The sequence below is a fragment of the Acomys minous genome (genome assembly GCF_964271855.1).
Source record: "Acomys minous genome assembly, chromosome: 14".
NCBI lineage: Eukaryota > Metazoa > Chordata > Mammalia > Rodentia > Muridae > Acomys > Acomys minous.
Window position 1 is genome coordinate 91,630,369 of NC_140496.1, and position 19,461 is coordinate 91,649,829.

The 19,461-nt window shown below is 39.6% G+C and overlaps 1 protein-coding gene and 1 long non-coding RNA gene across 6 annotated transcripts in view; one reads left to right on the plus strand and one right to left on the minus strand.

Annotated features, from left to right (window-relative positions):
• PPP3CA (protein phosphatase 3 catalytic subunit alpha) overlaps positions 1-19,461 on the plus strand; it is a 278,323-nt gene that overhangs the window by 217,792 nt on the left and 41,070 nt on the right. For all 5 annotated transcript variants that reach the window (XM_084756053.1, XM_084756054.1, XM_084756056.1 and 2 more), the window contains 4 exons: positions 1,540-1,685; positions 2,271-2,410; positions 7,432-7,509; positions 9,991-10,085. In XM_084756053.1, coding sequence (XP_084612179.1) covers positions 1,540-1,685; positions 2,271-2,410; positions 7,432-7,509; positions 9,991-10,085 — 459 coding nt within the window. The remainder of the gene's footprint in view (positions 1-1,539; positions 1,686-2,270; positions 2,411-7,431; positions 7,510-9,990; positions 10,086-19,461) is intronic.
• LOC311582790 overlaps positions 7,516-19,461 on the minus strand; it is a 50,342-nt gene continuing 38,396 nt past the window's right edge. The window contains exon 3 of the long non-coding RNA XR_014774235.1: positions 7,516-9,729. This is a non-coding gene — a long non-coding RNA (uncharacterized lncRNA). The remainder of the gene's footprint in view (positions 9,730-19,461) is intronic.

Consider the following 19,461-nt stretch of genomic DNA (forward strand, 5'->3'; position numbering starts at 1 on the left):
CGCTTTAACTGATAAATAAGCACATATTGCATTATTATTCTCTACATAAAGGTCAAAAGCTTTAGGTGATATTTCATGTCATCTTTCTAAACATAGGCAGGTTTAAGAATACTCAATTTAAAATATTTTTACAGTTGTTGGAGAATATTATACAATGTAGTTTGATCATATTTACTCTCCATTCTTCCCTCTACCTCTTGCCAGATTCACCCCCACGCCCCCTCCCCAGCTTCTGTTGCTTATATACTCCTAGGTGTGGGGCCATCCAATGGAACGCAGTCAGCCAACCATGGCCCACACCCTTGAAGAAAACTAATTTGGAGCTGGAGAGATGGCTCAGCAGTTAAGAGCACTGGCTTCTCATTCATAGGTCCTGAATTCAAGTCCCAACAGCCACCACCATCTACAATGGGATCTGATGCCCTCTTCTGGCATGCACCATATATACACATAGAACACTCATATATAAATAAATGTATTTTTCAAAAAGACTAAATTTTTTTTTTTTAAAGAAAACTAATTCATCCTTCCTGTAAAGGCCTTCACCTTGTCCACAGTGCCTCATGAACCCATTCTTTGCGAGAAGAGGGACAGAAAGATTGTAAGAGGCAGAAGTTGGGGAAGTTGAAAACAAAAGTGTCTTCTGAACATGACAAGAATACTGTTCCTATGCACTCACAGTGGCTCATAGTCTGCACAAGACCTGCACAAGATCAAGCCAGATGTGCTTTTTAATTATGTGTTTTATCAAGTGATCTATTAATCTGAGCTAAAGCTTCGTGTATTCCTAACTACAAAACTAGTGTTTAGGTACACAATTCTACATTTTTTATCTTACTCCACTCAAGAAAACGGGGGCCAAATGGAACCTCTGTTTTGGGGCCTCATAGATGTGAGTTTGTAGGACATTAGACAAAATGAATACTGATGCCTCCCTTTAGACATACATGGTTGGATTGGGGGGTGCTTTAAGTTTTGTTTTTCTCCTGTCTGTTTTCCCCATTGTTTACTGAAACTTTGAATTTTTTCTCTCTCTGTAATTTGGTTTTCTATTCAGTGAAGCATAAAGACTTTACTAAAAACATTAGCTGTGAGTCAATATAGGGAAAGCAGAACTCTATGAAGCAGAAAGAATCATGGCAGTTGCCTTTCAACAAAATCTTATGGGAATACCAACCAGCATTATGGTCCTCTTTCTGTTTCCTTTGTGCGCGCGCGTGTGTGTGTGTGTGTGTGTGTGTGTGTGTGTGTGTGTGTGTGTGTGTGTACGCGTGCATGCATGTGTGTCTATCTGCAAAGTATATAAAAATGTTTGCATCTATTGACAAAAATTATAAAAATTAAACAATAATGTATTAATGACGAATAGGAAGCACTGTATACTAAGGTTAGTCTATGAGTCTCAGAAGCCATATTGGTTCTGTTTTAAAGGTTTACATTACCCTGGCTAGACAACATTGAAAAGAAACAAAGCAATTTCAATGAGTGGTTCTAGTCACAAATGCATGAGGGTAAAGTTTTGCTTTTCACATTTCAAAGGTAAAATAAAGTATTCAGAGCGAGTTTATGACGCCTGTATGGATGCCTTCGACTGCCTTCCCCTGGCCGCGCTGATGAACCAACAGTTCCTGTGTGTACACGGTGGCCTGTCTCCAGAGATTAACACTCTAGATGACATCAGAAAAGTAAGCGCTGTGATTGTCCTCATCTAACATTCTCTGTTCTTCAGATTACAGGAAGCCTCTGTCACCGCTAGCATCCCTTTTAATTAAAAGAACTGAATACACTCACATCTCCAGGACTTGTATCCAGTTTTTAGCTTAGGTCTTGGAGCTTGGCTTGGGGCTTGTCTTAGCATGTGCCACATGCCTAGAAGTATCATATATGTGATCTGTAAAGCATGTAGGCAGTTTCATTTTCCATTTTTCTGTCAGTCCATCATATATTCATGATATGCTGGAAAAGTCACTTGGCCCTTGGAGAAAATTGCACAAGTTGGCCTTTAAAATGTACTTGTTATAACGGTTTTTGTTGTTGCAAAGGGAAAGCTGAGCACAGATACCACCATGGGTTCATCATGAGAAAGAAAGGAAAACCAGAAAGATGAGAGGAATGGGGGAGGGGTGGGCATTGGCAGAGGCTTGGGTGGCATTTCTCCCATCTGAGGTTGGGCGAGGGAGATGGTCGTCACTCAGAGTTGCTTCCTGTGTGTTACGAATTCTAAGTGTCCAAAGATAAGTGTTTTGTTCTCTGTCTTCTATTTCTCTTAGTTAGACAGATTCAAAGAACCACCTGCTTATGGGCCCATGTGTGACATCCTGTGGTCGGACCCCCTGGAGGACTTTGGGAACGAGAAGACTCAGGAACATTTCACTCACAACACAGTCAGGGGGTGTTCATACTTCTACAGGTGAGGATCCGGCCCTGGCAGCTGGAACATGGGCCTTACAGCATTCGAGTTTATGGTGTGTGAAGTGAACAAATAGGTGTGACATATGTGTGCCTACATATAAATACATGCATACGTAATTTCTGTGAACAGTAAGAAAGGAATGAAAGAACGTGTGCTGGGAGAGGGGATGGCTGCAGTTGATAAAATGTACTGAAAAATGGTCTTCACTGTGTGGGGTGTGGGTAAGCTCATTACTAACCTTGCTTTCCTCCATCCATAAATATGCTGGCGTTTCACCAGCTCTTTGAGTTAAAGCAGAAAACCAACTTCTCCTTGCTTGATTACATCATACTGAAATCATTCTTACAGAGTTTCAAGTCTTTCAGGCTCCTGGATGGGTGGGGACCAGCAGTTATAGAATGCTAGGTAACCCAGCAGATGCACAGTTAGCACTTTGACAAGCCAGGTTGAACATGTCTTCATAATTTTACATTGGCAAATAGCACTTGAATATCTCAATGCTTCAGAAAGGAATCCAAAGCACATTTAGGGTTCTGTGTGTTTGGACCACTTTCCTGATATGGGATACCTCACTTTTAGCTGCTGCATCTGATACTCTGTGTGATGTAATGGTGGGAATGTTGCTAGAAGGAAATCGATTATAAAAATAATTGAGTATTTTTAATTCTAGAGCACACGCTGGATTTTGTTTTATTCGCTTTTTCAACTTCAAAATTAAGCCTGATGTTCCCTGGAAATAATGTTCATTTATGCTGATCAGTTTGGCCCAAAGAACTCTGTAAAATAAACCCATTCACACACCTCTCATGTCTATACTAAGATGGTAACATCCTCTTTTCACTGGCTATTCTGTAGTAGAACATTTTGTTCTATACATTAAATTTTATTGTAGCTGAAAAGTTTCTCTTTTTTTTTTCACTTCTTAATATGATTGGGGAATTAGTTTTGAACACAAAGTCATATTTTCCATAAGCCATCATTCGGTGAGTGATTTTTGTTTTGCTTATGAATAGTGAAGCTTATTCTGAACATATGTGGCGGGTTAAGGATTATCTTGTGTTTGGGAAGCTGAGGCACCAAGGCCGATGAGTATGTGTGGGTAAAATGCTCTATAATTCTGAAAAGCTTAAAGCATCTTTTTGATAATCACCCACCTTAGGTGTAACATTTTATAAAGATGTTTGTCCTTGTAGTAAAAGTTTGTTTGAATAGATTAGAGCCAAGTGTTAAGTCTTACATATCTGATGTTAAATACCTCATTTATATCAGTCTTTATGTTGCCTATTGTGTTTCACTAAAATGACACCATACAAAATCCAAATGTGGTTGTAGTATTGAATCGTATTGTATTTACCCATAGTACAGCACTCTGCTGTCTTCTGGGTCAGCCATTCGGAAACATCTTATTCTGGACCAGGTTCTGGAGTAAGCTTACATCATTGCCTACTTCTGTTTGTGTCTTAGTTACTTTTCTATGGCTATGCTAAGGCATCATGACCAAAGTCATTTATAGAAAAAAGAGTTTATTGGGACCTACAGTTTCAGAGGGCTAGTCCAGAGAACATGGCAGTGGGCTAACATGGCACTGGAGAAGAAGCTAAGAGCTTTCATGTTTAGACAATAATTATGAAGTGGAGATGGCTAACTGGTAATGTTTTGGGCTTTTGACACCTCAAAGCCCACCACTAGTGACACACCTCCTTCCACAAAGCCACACCTCCTAATCCTTACCAAACAGTTCCATCAACTGCAGACCAACTATTCAAATACAAGAACCTATAAGGGCTATTCTCATTCAAACCAACACATTCCATTAATATAGACACAGATATAAAATATAATCTGCCACCCAGATAATTAGAATTAAGCAGATTCTCACATTCTCCAAATTGTGTGACACTCATATTTAGTCTTGACAAATATGATACATTGTGGCTGAATATTTTAATCCATAGCTTGTAACACTGACTGTTGGCAGAGAATTCTCATTTATAGTCTGTCAAAGGGAAAGAAGAACATCTTGTTTGCACAGGTTTTTTATTCTATTTTATTCTTTTGTCTTTAAAGTCACATCTATGAAAGACTCATCTATATAAGTGAGTGCAAAACTAATGAAGGAAGTTAGTGGTCATTTCCAGTTGGAGTTATTGGCAATTATTTTGATCTACAATTTGTTATTTTGCATTTCTCCATATAGCCTGGATATGTAATTTTATATGCTGCACTATCCACTGTTTAACATTTTATCTGGGCTATGGCTTAAATAACATATAATCATACAGAAAAAAAATGTCAGGTTAAGGCTGAAGAGATGGCTCAGGATTATGAGTACATACCTCTCTTGCCAAGGATCTGAGTTCAGATCCCAGCACCTACATCTGGTGGTTCAAAATGACCATAAGCCTAGCTCTAGTGAGCTCTGACACTCTTGGCCTTGGATACCTACATACATGACATATATGCACACATATAATTGACAAATAAATCTAAGAAAGAGTTATATGCATCAGAAAGTTTTTTCTAGTTTTTTTAAAAATTATGTTCTTGATAATGCCATACATGTATGCAATACATTCTGGTTACTTTCTCACATAACTTCTCTTATCTGCCTTGTACTCTTGTCATCCCACACACCTGTCCCTTTCCCAGATGCATGGCTGATGACGTTGTGTGACTCATTTCATTTAATCAGTGTCATACTCATGACCCCTAAATTGGGACAGTAGTAACTGACTGGAACAAAAGTCCTTAAAACTGCCCTCCAACCTCAGTATTCCCATTAACTTCATAGTCACAGACCTGAGCTTCCGTCTTCAACTTCCTGCACTGTTCAGACGGGTGCCTGAGATGCTGGGTGTGGGCCAGCATTATCTGGGGATTAGTGAGGACCGTGACATAATGAGGGAGAAATATCTGCTTCATAGAAAACTGTTGGTAGCATTTGGGTCTTACATGTACATACCTGCATCAGATAAATCACGGAAGCATTGTATTCTGGATTTTGCTGCACCTCAGTGTCTCAGGGCATTCCACCAGTGGTCTGAGAACCTAGTCTGAAGCAGCCATGAGGACCAGCACCCCCACTGTTGGCTGCCCCCCCCACTGTTGACTGCCCTTGTTGAGACTCTTTCAGTGACAATAAGTGAGCTCCAGAGAGTGACAGGTTGCTGCTCAGCACTCAGAAGATGAGTGGAGAAAGCAGTCCATTTCCTCTGCTGGAATTTCCTGTTGCTAAAAGGCAAATATGTAATCATACTTTGCATAACAGTATGATAAGGATCAGGAAGGTCTAAGGTGCAAACTGTAGAGGCAGCAATTTTGTAGGCCTAGGGGTGAAGTGGGCTTGAAGTAAGGGCTTCTTAAGGGGTCATTTAACTCATAGTGGAAGAACTGGTCTTTTTAGGAAAAAAAAAGCATACAGGGAAAGCATCTGCTAAGGCTTATGCATGCAAAAGCATTGTAGTGATACCTTCAGGCAAAAACTCCATTAAAATGTCTTAAAGTATTTGACTCAAAGTCTAAAATATATTTGATATGTTGGAAAAACAAACAAAACAAGCAGAAGGAATCCCACTTTTCTTCTGTTGCTCACATGTTCTTTTCGGTCTTCTTTGTTCACAGTCTGCAAGCCCCCTCTGTACAGAGTTCTAACCCTCTGCTGTCCGCTGACCCACACACCCATCACGAAATCATAATTACGCAAGATCATGTTTGCAATATTCCTTCAGGACTGACAGACTTGCGGGGAGGGGCAGCCTGTGATTACCCTGTTATGTCAATATAACATGTGGAATATTTTATCTTTATTGTATTTTATTGCTCTGTGGATTTCCTAAATTTTTTATCACATTAAATGTTTCTGATTTATAAAAGCCTTCATGACAGAAGTAATACATCATCCTTACCATATTTTCCCACTCAACCTGGCTTGCCTTCTAGCCTGGTCTGATAGGTCATGGCATTTCTATCCCTCTGCAGAGTCAATGAATCCCAAACACAGATACAATGTGTGCAGATAAACCAAAACTCTGCAGTTTGTAAAGGAACCATTTTTGCCAAAGAACTAATCTACATTAGTTATTTTCCCCTGCTGTGACAACACACAGGACAAAGCAATTTGAGGGAGAAGGAAGGGTGCAGCCTGTCGTGGTGCAGAAGTCAGATTGGCTGAGGCACCAGCGACTGCTCACATCACATCGACCCTCCAGTCAGAAAGCAGAGAGAGATGGATGCTGGGGCCAGCACCCTCATCCAAGGAATGTGCTACCACTTAGGGTCCATCTGGACACTTGGATGAGCCTGATGTAAGGTCTCCCACACAGATATGCCCAGTGGTTTGTCCCCTGGGGGTTTCTAGTACCTGTCAAGTTCACCATCACAACTAACCATTACATAGTTGGTATTTGTAGCCATGTACTATCTTAGAAGTATAACTATTTGTGTTTCTGTTGATTAGCTTTTTCATGCAAATATATAGGCTAGAAACTATGCTTGTCTTCTCCAGTATTTTTGTTCATATATTAAGTATTAAATTGTTTCTCCAAAGTAGGTTTTTAAAATTTATTAATATATCCCACTTGTGTGTATTTTAGGTCCTAGTGATAGCTGTAGTTTATTTTTAAAAATATATTGGTTTTTCTAACCTTAATTTCAATTGTCACAAGTTTATTGATTTTGAATTTATTTCAAGATGTCTTCGAGCAAAGGCATAGTGGTTTTGAGTTTCACTTGTAATGAAGTTTGGAAATTGACATTCTCTTTTTAGTTTTATTTATTACTCTGAGAATGTGATGATAGGTGTGCATGCCAAGGCACACATGTGGAAGTCAGAGGACACCTTTCAGAAGTAGCTTCTCCCCTTCCACATGTTTAGAACCTGTGCCCAGATCCAAGAAACTTGTGTCCCAGGTCCTGTGCGGTTGTGCTGGATCCCAGCAGCATCTGGGTGACTGGGTGATGTACAGTGATTGCTGAAGACGTTCTAACCACCTCTTCACTCTCCTTTCTTTGTCTGGCAGTTACCCAGCTGTATGTGACTTCCTGCAACACAATAACCTGTTGTCCATCCTCCGAGCCCACGAAGCCCAGGACGCAGGGTGAGCCATGCTGATGGTTTGTCAGCGCCCGCCATTTTGTCAAGTGTTCTTCACCCAGCTTAGGCTGAGCTGGCTCCCTTTAGCCAGTTGTGTTTCCAGGAGAAACTAGCTTTAAAATGGGCTTCTTGCAACCCAGGTATGGCAGAGCAGCAGGGAGCGTATGACTGCTGGTATCTGGCCTTACGCTTACGTTAAAGAGCGTTCAGTTCATAGCATTGCAGGAAGTCTACAAGACTCTTCAATGTTCTGCCATTTTTAGACTTAAGAAGTCCATTTCCATTTGTTTTCTTAAGGACTTGCTTTCTTAAAGGCTCCTCCCCTTATCTCTTTCAATTCTTGAAATTACTATAATGCCCAAAAGATGAATCATCGGCCACTTTTCAGTCTTGCTTCACAATATGAATGAGAGACACAAATATTTAAAAGGTATTCCAAGATGTAAACTTGTAAAGAGCTCCTCCTTGTAGAGTTTTATAAGGATGGAATGAGGACATTTTTTTTTTTTAAATACCATATCAAAAAATAAAAATAAATAAATAAAAAATACCATATCTATCAAATAATTCCCAAGAATTAATTCTGTAGTTGTTGAACTCTTAAAGCTTAGTTTTAAGAGTTTGGAAAACTAAGAAATATCAAGTGTTTATCTTAAACAATTTTAAACCTGAGAGAGAGAAAGAAGGAAAATTCACCTTAGGAACTGAAGTCTGGTCACCTTTCTCATTGGGCCTTTGCCTGTAAAGAAATAAACTTACCCCTTTGCATTTTCTGAAAGTAAACAACAATAACAACAACAAAAAATATGTGCTGAAGTGGGTGTTTGTGTCTTCCTATGGTGGCCCATGTGGAACATATCTCTGAAACATGACAGAAACTAAGGTCCTTCCAAGCAGTGACTTAGCAGGTCGGAGCTGAGCTGACATGGTACAGTCAGTCAGTATGCTGTTGCTGATCATTGAAGTAATATGTTCGTGCACATGTCACTTAGACTCTCAGAACTGTTGGCACTTTTCAGGGATATAGCGTGCCCATGTTATCTTAGGTGTCTTTTCTAGCAGGCTAGACATTTAGAGCAGGTGTTTCTGAGTTACATACCTTAGTTTGTTTGCCTACTTAGGGATGGTTACCTTAACCAAATAATGTCAATTAAATCAAATATTTTTGTTTACAATGGGAAGCTTGTTTGGTATATATTTATCTACTTATTGATAAGGAGGCCTAACCAACCTAATTTTTTTAAAAGCCAAAGAACTTGGAATATTTGTACCGTAACTCATTACTCTTAACTTAAGAAGGCAATTACTTGATTACAGTGTATGTAGAAGGTTCTGTCACTCTGCTTTTGAGTAGTTTTCTTACTTTGCAAGGGGGGCCGGGGGAACAACACAATGACACAATGATACCCTCGGCCCCTGCCCCAACAAAAGCATAATTCCCTAAACAAAATACATCTGAAATACTTTTAAATGCTTTTAATAGAGTGTTTCTTTTGGGAAAATTCAATGTCTGAATATTTTCAGAAAGAAAAAAATCTAAATCTGCTTAAAATTAAAATAGCTATCTGGGTAAAGGCACAGGCTAGACTGCTTTTAGAACTCAGCTACATTAAAATACCAGGGGGGAAAAGAGAAAAATAAAAGTAAAAAAAAAAAAATTTAAAGATAAGATTTTGTTGTATAAGAAGGCTTCTAAACTGCTATTGCTAAATTTGTTAAGTCATGAGATGCATTTTTATGGTGATAGAAAAAGAGTCTTTATCTTCTGTTCTTTTTGATAGATAATTGAAGTGTTATATTATGAATTATTTTTGTCCTGGTAGAGGAAAAGTAACAGGATGGTTTCTTTCCAAAAGTTCTCACTGATGCACTATTCATTACGGATTGATTACATCTCACCCTGCTGAGACAGTAATCTTTGCTGTGCAGTCACCAACAGAGCCTGGTAATAAATAAAGTTCTAAAATAGAAAGTCTCAATTAGTAAAGCTCATAGTTTTAATGCGACATTCTTTGAAGCAAAAATTATCACTGTGCCTTCAGAAATCACTAGCAAAAGGTTCATATGTAACCTTATATAGAAGAGTTTACCAAATGACTGACCTGCGTCTTAGTGGCTGGTCTTCTGGTCTCTTTCACCTTACTTGATTGGCTGCTCTCTGAAAACTGCAGTGCTCGTGGGTGTCTCCTTGCAGTCCCCAGCTTCCATTTTTTGTGATGAACACCTAAAAATGAATTAGAACTGTGCTGAATTCCACCCACCCCTGAGGTTTGCTACCTTTAAAAGATCCCCATTTGGGAACCACAGGTGTGACTGTAGATTGGCATTCCTGTCCCTCCTGAAAGAGATCAATGCCTGTGTTCAGAAGACATAGAGAATTTCCCTGGCCTGTCTCGCTGGCTGCTCTTTGAGAGACAGACCTTACCTTCCTGTTTGCAGGTGTGTAAGTCAGTGTCCGCACTCACCTTGTGTTTCTTGTCTGTAGGTACCGCATGTACAGGAAGAGCCAGACCACAGGCTTCCCTTCTCTCATCACAATTTTCTCGGCACCAAACTACTTAGATGTGTACAATAACAAAGGTAGGTGCGAGTCCTGGGTGAACCCTCAATACTTGGCGCCTTCACGCTGAAATGGATTTTGACTGGATGGTTAATATTTTAAACGGTTCTGCTTCTTGTTTTTGTTGATTCCTTAAATATTTAAAGGCTTGGAGGTGGAGTCCTTGCACTGTTACTTTTTAAATATTTTCTAGATTGTATCCAATGTATAGCAAAGAAGCTGTCTGCTCTCTGCTAGACACAGACATTTTAAAAGATAATAATTGAGGGTAACCCAAACTCCTGTTCCTTACAAAGACTACATTATATACTTAACAAGTGCTTATGTTTGGTCAGCAAAGACTTATCTAGCAAGAAAATAAATCACAGCTCGAAATTCAAATTATATTTATTGAGCCCCTACCAGGCATCACTTTCTGACCTAAGTAAGTACAGGCTCAATTCTTTAAAACGAATATTAAGCTTCACGGTAAATCTTAGCCTCTCTTCCCCATTTCTGTATGCAAACCAAGTGCCTGTAGTCATTTGCCTCTCACAGAGTCACTCAACCAGGAAGTCGTGAATTAGGATAAAGCCCACAGTTCTCAGTGAACTTCTTGCTGAAATTCTGTACCTGCTTCCGAAAGCAAGCAGGGATGCCAGGGGCATTATGTGTTTCTGTGAGGACAGGAAAGACGAAGGGTCAAAGCCTACACTCCTCCGGAAAGTGATCCTGATTTAAAATGACATGTCCTGGGTGTGTCACATCAGGGGATAAAATGTGGAGGAAGGATTGAGTATAATAGCCATTGTTCTAGATGGTATGGGGTAATGTCTCTGAGTATGATTTTTAGAGATTAAGAAAAAAAATTAGTCAGTCAAATGGTATATGAGATGAAGTATATAGTCCGGGCAGGGGGGCGCATCTTTGAGACTGGCCTAAGAGCACTGCATGAACTTCAGCCAAACTGACAAGTATCCTCTTCCAGAAGGCAGGATCCAGGCCTGGACCCTGACAGTCCCCAGAAACTAAGCTAGGACAATGGAACAAACGGTAGTGAAAAGTGGAGAAAGGAGATTTATTTCACTGTGCCCGTAATGGGAAGAGAAGCAGAAAGGGCTAGTGACCCTGCCTTTCCAAGTGCACTTTTAGAGTCCTGGCATGAAGTGTAGGCTTGAGTAGAGGGCGAGCAGCATGCACAGTGAAGTCATCCTGGTCAAGGTGTGGGGCGCCACTGCCATCTGGCTCTGGTCAGCACTAACTGAAGGCTCTTTTCAGGGCACAGCTTTCCCCGCTGGCTGGCATCAAGCTTCAGCTTTTTTTTTTCCTCCCAGCATGAGATTCCTGGTGAAATTCCCATGTTTCAGTAGTGTAATATCTCAAGTGTGGGGTATATGTGTGTCTTTGCAACGTTTCCTTTCTTGCCCTGAGCCTGGTGTCCAGAATACCAGTAAAAGCCTTGACCTTCATTATTCCCAAGGGGCTGTGAATTACATGATAGCCTGTTGTATTTGTTGTCCTTCTATATTCTACTTTCTCTGCATAGTACTTGGGGTGGCTCAGAGCTAGACCCCAGTCTCTAAACGTTTTTAATGCTACCAGGAATCCTGCTCCAAAAGTTAAAGTGGCCTGTCTTCCTGCTGCTCCACCTTTCATCCTGCCCTTTACCCCTCTCTGCATACCTTGGTCACCTGCAGTGAGTGGATTCTACTCTCAGACCTTCCTCAGAGAGTGAGGGCAGCTAGGTAGAGTGTGCTATCACTACATAACTTCTGCTAAGGCCACACTGACCGTGACACTGCTTCCTCTGAAGCTAAGGAGTGTGCGCATCATACCATGGACATACTACAGCCATGTCATAAGTGGTTCCCAGCAAAGATGTACTGTCCTTAGGCAAGAATGGTAGGGACAACAGGGCGTGTTCTCTGCATGCTTTGTGCTCATGGCAGTCCATAAAGCAGGGTGCTGGGGATTCGCTAACAGTGTCAACTAAGGAGAGCCACGTGAAATACATTTGACAAAAGGGGACTTTCTGAATGGTTAGAGAAAGCCTTGTTTAAAATTTTGATGCAGACATAAAAGAATGCTCAATTATTGTAGAAATTATATATAAAGTCAAAGCCAGTGAATTTTTTAAAGCAATAAACTTACTTTGAATTGAACTAATAAAAGCTAATTATTTGGATTAGTTAGATGAAGGTTTTCAGCATTTCTCTGGGCGTGAACATTGGCCAGAACATTCCCCCACCTTGTTCCTGTAATCCACCTTAAGTGTATAATTCTGTAATCCACCTTAAGTATACAAAGTGCAAAGATCATGCTAGAGCATTTCAGATGTTTTTCTATTAAACCTAAGGAGCAGTGCAAAGGCACATGCTTGTCTGTGACCATAGCATTGGGAAGGTGAGACATTCTGCTCAAGAGTGTGAGGTCATCATCAGCTAGCAATTTCCTGACTAACCTGGGCTACATAATACTCTCTTACAACAAAACGAGCAAACAGAAAGCACCAGTGACAAGAATGCCTTCCCAAGACACTTTCTAGACAGACACAAGACTGTTCTTAGGTGCTTTATGACAGTTAAATAAAACCCAACCCATTAAAAATGAAGGCAAATGGTATTTCATCCCATAATGTCCTCAGACACTGCTCATTCTTTGTGTAGCTCCATTTCCGGGTGCAGATAACCGCTTCTTACACACCGGCAATGTTGCCCTTGGTGCGTGGTTCCAGTGCGACAAGCCAGGGACTTGAGCACAGAAGGTGCTGCTGTGCTGTCTTTCAGATTCCTGTTGCTCTCTAGCTCTGATCTCTTGCTGTGGGTAAGCCACAGTCCTTCAGGAAGAGGACAGAACTGTTTGCATTTGGAGCCTTTTCATAAGGCAGAAATTCTCTCAAGAGAAAAGAGAGACTACAAGAAAAAGGGAAGGTATATTCTTCAGTTGGAACATAATGTCAAAAGCCTTTTGTGTCAGGTTTCTGAAGCACTTTAAAGCTATTATGCTGACAGCTTGTACAGTATATAGGAGTGGGCGTCAATTATTTGCTGCTACAGTGCACATTGCTTGATTTGAATAAAATCAATGTTAACTAGAATTTTTTAAAGCCACGCAATAAAACTGAGTTGCAGGACTCTCCTCCACAACACAGTCAATGGAAGAATAGGATTCTGTTGAGTTAACATTTGGTAGAGATGATGACCACAAAGATCATTAGTTACACTGTAGTTAATGGAGTGCCTGCAAAATCAGATAGAAGTGACCCTGTCAGGCTGAGTGCAAGTATTAGAATAATAGGTTTATCATGCAGCTTTAAAACTGATGCCAGCTGTGATCAGATATGTATTTAACATGCATTCGTTCCCATTAGTAGTTTCTTCTTGCCTGTGGTTGATCAGCATTTGGCAAGTGGGACTGAATACCTCATCATTTGCTGTCTCCTGCATTAACTCAGCTAGTGCCTGTCCTTTCCTGTCTGCCTTAACACAGTTACTTTCTCACCCATCCCCCTGCATCTCTTCTCCCCTCACTCTGATAGCTCTTGTGACATGCCGAGGGCCAGAGATGGAAGTTTAGATCACAATTGTCCCACCCCACTACAAGCTCATTTACATTTATTGGATAGGCAGTGACAGCTCTGTAAAGTGAAGGAAGAAGTTATCTTTTGTAAATAGTGAATGGGATTGCTTTGGGGTTATGTGCTCTGCAGCACAAAATGTCCATCGGCTTTTCATGTTACCATCATGTTCCATCGTGCCACATGTTAGTGCACGGCTTCTCACATGCTGCCATTTCAATTGCAGTTTCACCACATATTATTTAGAATACACAAATTATTTCCCTCCTTTTGTATAACCTGTAAAAGCAAACTTGAACAGTTTTTCAACTTACTGCCCTGAACAGATTTCAAGTTTGCATCTAGCCACATATCTCTTCCCATCTAAAATAATTTGTTTATACCCCTATCTACTTAAATAGGTTAGATACACCCATAAGAGCACAATGTGCATTTCATGAAGATTTGTCTCTGAATATGTGATTCCAATTGTAACCTCTTATATAGATCTCTTACTTTTTTCTTCTAGATAGCTTTCTCATGTATTTCAGTTACCAGCCAAATTAACACTTTGTAATGTGCATTGTGCAGCCAAGTTTTATGCCTTTGTTTCGCTACCATGCCTATCCTATCACTGTGATAAAAATATCCTGACAAAAACACCTTAAAGGAGAAAGCATCATTCTTGGCTCACAGTTCAAAGCTACAGTCCAGCATGTTCAGGAAGTGACAGGAGCAGGAGCTGAAGGTACGAACTAGCATTGCATCAGCAGTGGAGAAGCAGAGATTAATGAATTATTATGCTCACGTCACTTTCTCCTTTTAATACATCCCAGCATCCTCTGCCCAAGAAATGATATGATGTACAATGGGCCAGGCAACCCATCTCAGTTAACATAATAAATATAATCACCATAGATGTGCTTGGAACCCATCTCTTAGCTGATTCCATATCTTATCAAGTTGACAATTGAAATTAACCATCAATACCATGTACATAATAGACACCCAATATATACATTTATTGGTACTTGTTCTTCATAGAAATTAGTAGTAATATATTGTCCTATAGCACCCTGACAGGACTGGCCCAGGGTTAGCTCATTTGCCATTCCTACTGTTAGCTCTGTGGATACTCTTTCCAAGCTGTAGTTAGATATTTGCCCAGTGAGTACTTCGCATATTTAACGGTTTTATGTGACTCTGTAGCCTAAAGTAAAGGTTATTTTCTTATACTCAAATATACCAAACAGAAGAAAATGCAATCATGATAGCCTCAATTTAAAAAATAACCTGCTACCCGTAAAAATGACCAACCATATCTAATTTCCAACATAAAACAAGTTTATATCAGTAATTTACTACATGTACATTTAATACACCATGCTACAGGGTATTTGGAGCATGTGTTAGGCATGGTCTTGGCCCTTATGTGTTTTCTGGCCTGTTAGCATGGGAAACATGATTAAATACATCTTTCAATAAAGATTTAAGTGTGTTTGAGAAGATCTATAAGGAAGAGAAAAGCAAGTTGGGAAAGTGAAAATTACTCCATGAAGACAGGATAGTTTAACTCAAGAAAATACTGTTAAAGGCAAAATCATTTGTGACTTAAAAAAACAAAAACAACAACAACAACAACAACAACAACAAAACTGTACCAGCTACGAATGGTGGCTTTGGACAGTTCACTTTGACCGAATACTGGGATGAACCTCTGAGAAAAGAAACAAACTCTGTCTTATACCTTGATAAAAATCGGCAGGTCCTTTGGATTCTTCAGGTGTGTCTGCCCTTATAGATTAGACTCTCTACAGGGAAACTTCTGTCTTTAAATGTGCTTCTGCAGAATCTAAGGTAGGTTAAAGAGGTGTCCTCACCGGACCATTTCTCTAGTTTTGATGTGTTCTAGGATAGGTGGGAGAGTACATGTATGAAACATGTATAGACATATATCAGTGTACGTACCAGTCACTGAGCTCACAGGCCGTAATGTTAACACACACAGACATACACACAGACACACACACACACACAGACACACACACACACACACACACACACTATATATATATATATATATATATATATATATATATATATACACATATATATATATAATGAGTAACATATATATGTATATGTATGTACACACATATACACACATTTCTTCCTTAAGCCTTTTAACATTCTACTGATCTGATTGCCATTTTCATGGCTGTTCTCAGCTACTGAGTTTTGCTGCCATTTTAGATTTTCGTCTCAAACACAAAATATGTTTAATAAATTTTCTTAGTAGTGATATATAATATATAATGTATATAACTTGTTGTATACTACATACATGTATATGTATATAATGAGTACACATATATACATACCTTTTTATATAAATAATGTGTTAAAGAGAAACTTTATTGTTCTCATTACATTTTATTTGAGGGATGAAGCAAAACAATTTACGGCACTCTGTTTCAAATAGTTTCTTTTTACATTTATTGAATAAGCATTCTTTTTCATTCTTGAGCCCTTAAAATCATGATAGAATCATACACATTAGAAAATAATCGCTTACAATGCTTCTTAAATCTGTGGCTTCCTGAGAACCCGGAATGTAAGCCTTAATGAAAAAACAAGTCAGAAACAGAATAAAACCCTTTAAACTAACATTAAAAATGCTTTTGTTACCAGTTTAAGGTACTAAAAAGTTTATGTAGACATGTAAGTCTAAGGAAATTTCAAAATTGATTGCGCTTCTGATGCATCGCTCCTGTAAGGTGAAAAGATGAGGATCTACCTTGGGGCATTTAGCAGCGTGTGACTGTTCGCTGCCGCTCAGCGCTTCATCCTTGGCAGGAATCCCACTGTAATGGTTCCCATTTGCCTTACCACAGCCACCTAGTGTGATGTCACTGGATATTTATGCCTATAGACTAAAGTAGGTAGTACATATGAAAACTAGGTGTTTCACTTCGGTGCTCATAGTATGTTATACATGTTATTAGGTTTCTTTCTGCAGCCACATGCAATCATAACACCATTCTAAACACTGTCTATAAACTCATTTAATCTTTCCATCCTTATAAATTAATCACCTTATAGTCTTGATGTCTTTGTTGATTTCAGAAACTAAAGAGTAAAAGTGCACTGGAGGAGGCAAGAGAAGGCAAGGGATGGAACACTTGCCCCCGGGTCGTGGAAGCTCTCAGAATAATGAGGAGTTGAAACTCAGTGGGTTGATTTTGGAGCCCGTCCTACTCTCCTGCCATGGCTAGTTTATGTCAGAGTCCTCAGGGCAGTGTCCCAGGATCTGCCTCCTAACCCAAACCTCTATTATGATGCTGGCTGTGCTTTAGTAAGAAAGCTTTTGGAATGAAAGTCGATTCTTGCCTCTTTAAGACTGTCTAAGCATTATGCAGCTGGACATTGCATGATTGTGAGCTTGGTGTGGGGATACTGTTTATACTCTTTTGCTGAGATTAGTAATCTATCTCTCATTCTAAGTGTGTCCCTTGGAGGATTGATACCCTTCCTTGTATTTATTCAGCTCTGCTGTGTGTATATCATCCTTGGAAGTCAGTTGTTTTAAAGGGTCATTTCAGACAGGAATTCACTGGCATCTGTGTAAACATTTCACATGTGAGAAAGATGTAGCATAGAAAATCACACACTAATATTTAATAATTTTAAGTACTCCCACAATAGGTTTCAATTAATTAATTGTATATGTAGGTGTGTGCAACTGCAAGTGTGCATTTGCCACAGGATGCCTGTGGAGGTCAGAGGAAAGCTCTCGGGAGTCATTCGTCTCCTGTCACCTTGTGGGACCTGAACACTGAACTCAAGTGATCACGCCTGCATGCTAGCACTCTGCCTGCTAAGCCATCTCACCAGCCTCTACTCTGTATTGTAGTTGAATCAATCCATATAGAACTCCTGTGTCTTTGCTGTAGCAGCATTCCCACTTTTATAAAAAGCACCACTACTTAATGAATTTAGTCAGTCAGGTAATTACAAACTTTCAGCACAGTGATAGCACAAGTAAGAGACTGGCTTTTTATTGCTCATTGCTTAGGAAATGTACTGAATATCACTCTTCGAGGTTGTGTGAAAGGAAGTTTTTATGAAAGCTCATTAAAGAAACATACTGTGCTGTGAGCTAATTTAACAATTTCTTAAGATATTTTTACTCCTTTATGTTTAATTTTATGTATACTTGTGTCCTGCCTTACTATATGTCTCTACACCATGTACATGCAGTACCCAAGAAGGCCAAGAAAGGCCACCACCAGATCTCAAGGAATAGAAGATTGTGAGCTGCTGTGTGGCACTGGGAACCGAACCCAGGTCCTCTGGATCAGCCAGTGCTCTTAAACACTGAGCCATTTCAGCAGCTTCTTAACAATTTAAAAAATATTTTTAAATATCCCCACTAGGAGAATAATAAGCAATATGAATACATTTTATTAACAATCCATTACTTAAAAGAAATAAAGTGGGAAAGGGTGTCTTAGGGTAAGTAACATTATCCATTCTGCCCAAATCTTGGTTTTGTTTTTACTGATTTAAAATTTTATTTTCTTTATATTTTATTGAGTTGCCATGCCTCTTCTCCATCATGCCAAATCCTATATCCTTTGCACACATTCACTACCGAATGCTTTTTTGTGTGTGTGAATTGTAAAAGAACAACTGGGATTGTATTCTGGCACACTGACATGCATTTTGAATCGGTCCAGTGATTGATTAGATTATTACACTGGACTGAAACCTACTAATCTAGGAATCTGCACACAGCATTTAACAGAGAAAACAGGGGTAGCAATATCAAATCAATGGATGGTTGGTCACTTGGAATTCATTACCTGAAAACTGTAGACCATGAGAGCCTCTTGGCCTTTCCCCAGACAGTGTTACTTAGTCTTGCATGAAATTGCTTGAAAAATAATATGGATTGTAGATATATGGACATGTGTTGTAAAGTAGCCATGCACAGTGGAGAGTTATCTGTATGCCATTGCAGGGCAGTCTTGAGCAGGGGCTTGTGGTGGCCTGGTTCTTACTGTTATGACACCCTTGGTTCTGAGTCACTATTAAGTCCCTGTATCTTACTTTATTTCTGAGGTAACATGCTGCCTCTTTCCCAGTTCCCACCTCCACCCTATATATGTCTGTTCATATATAATCAGTTCTGGTTTTACTGTAATTTGGAAAATATCTTTTGTCTTTTACCTACTTTCCTTTTCCTGCTGTTTCTCCCCTTTGCTTTCCATTTTCTGTTTCCTTGATCTTTTCTTCAACACAACTGTGTATTGACTCATACCAAACACGATATGCATGTGTAAAAAGGATGGTGCCCCATATTTGACCACCTCCCCTTGGTGAGGAGGCCTGATGGCACTCAAAGAAAGAATAAGCAGGCTACCAAGATGAGACTTGTTAGCCTATGACCATATAGAGGGGGAGGAGGTCTCCCTTGGTCTTAAACCTAGGGGAGGAGAATAGGGTGAAAGCGGGAGGGAGGGAGGAACGGGAGGATACAAGTGATGGGAAAACAGTCGAGGTGTAATCTGAATAAATTAATAAAATTAAAAAAAAAAAAGAACAGGGAAAAAAGGATGAATACATCCTTGTCCTTCCCATCACTCTTTCTTCCACTACATTACCCAAAATTCTGTATCTAAATAATCACCATGCTTAGGATTGGCTAGTACTGTGCTTTAAAAGTAAACCACAGGAGCTGAGGCAGAAGATTCTCACATTTGAGGCCTGCCTGAGCCACCAAGCAAATTAGAAGTCCAGCCTGCACTAGACCTGTGTCAGAAATCAAAAACTTAAAAACAGCAAGGGACTGGTTGGTA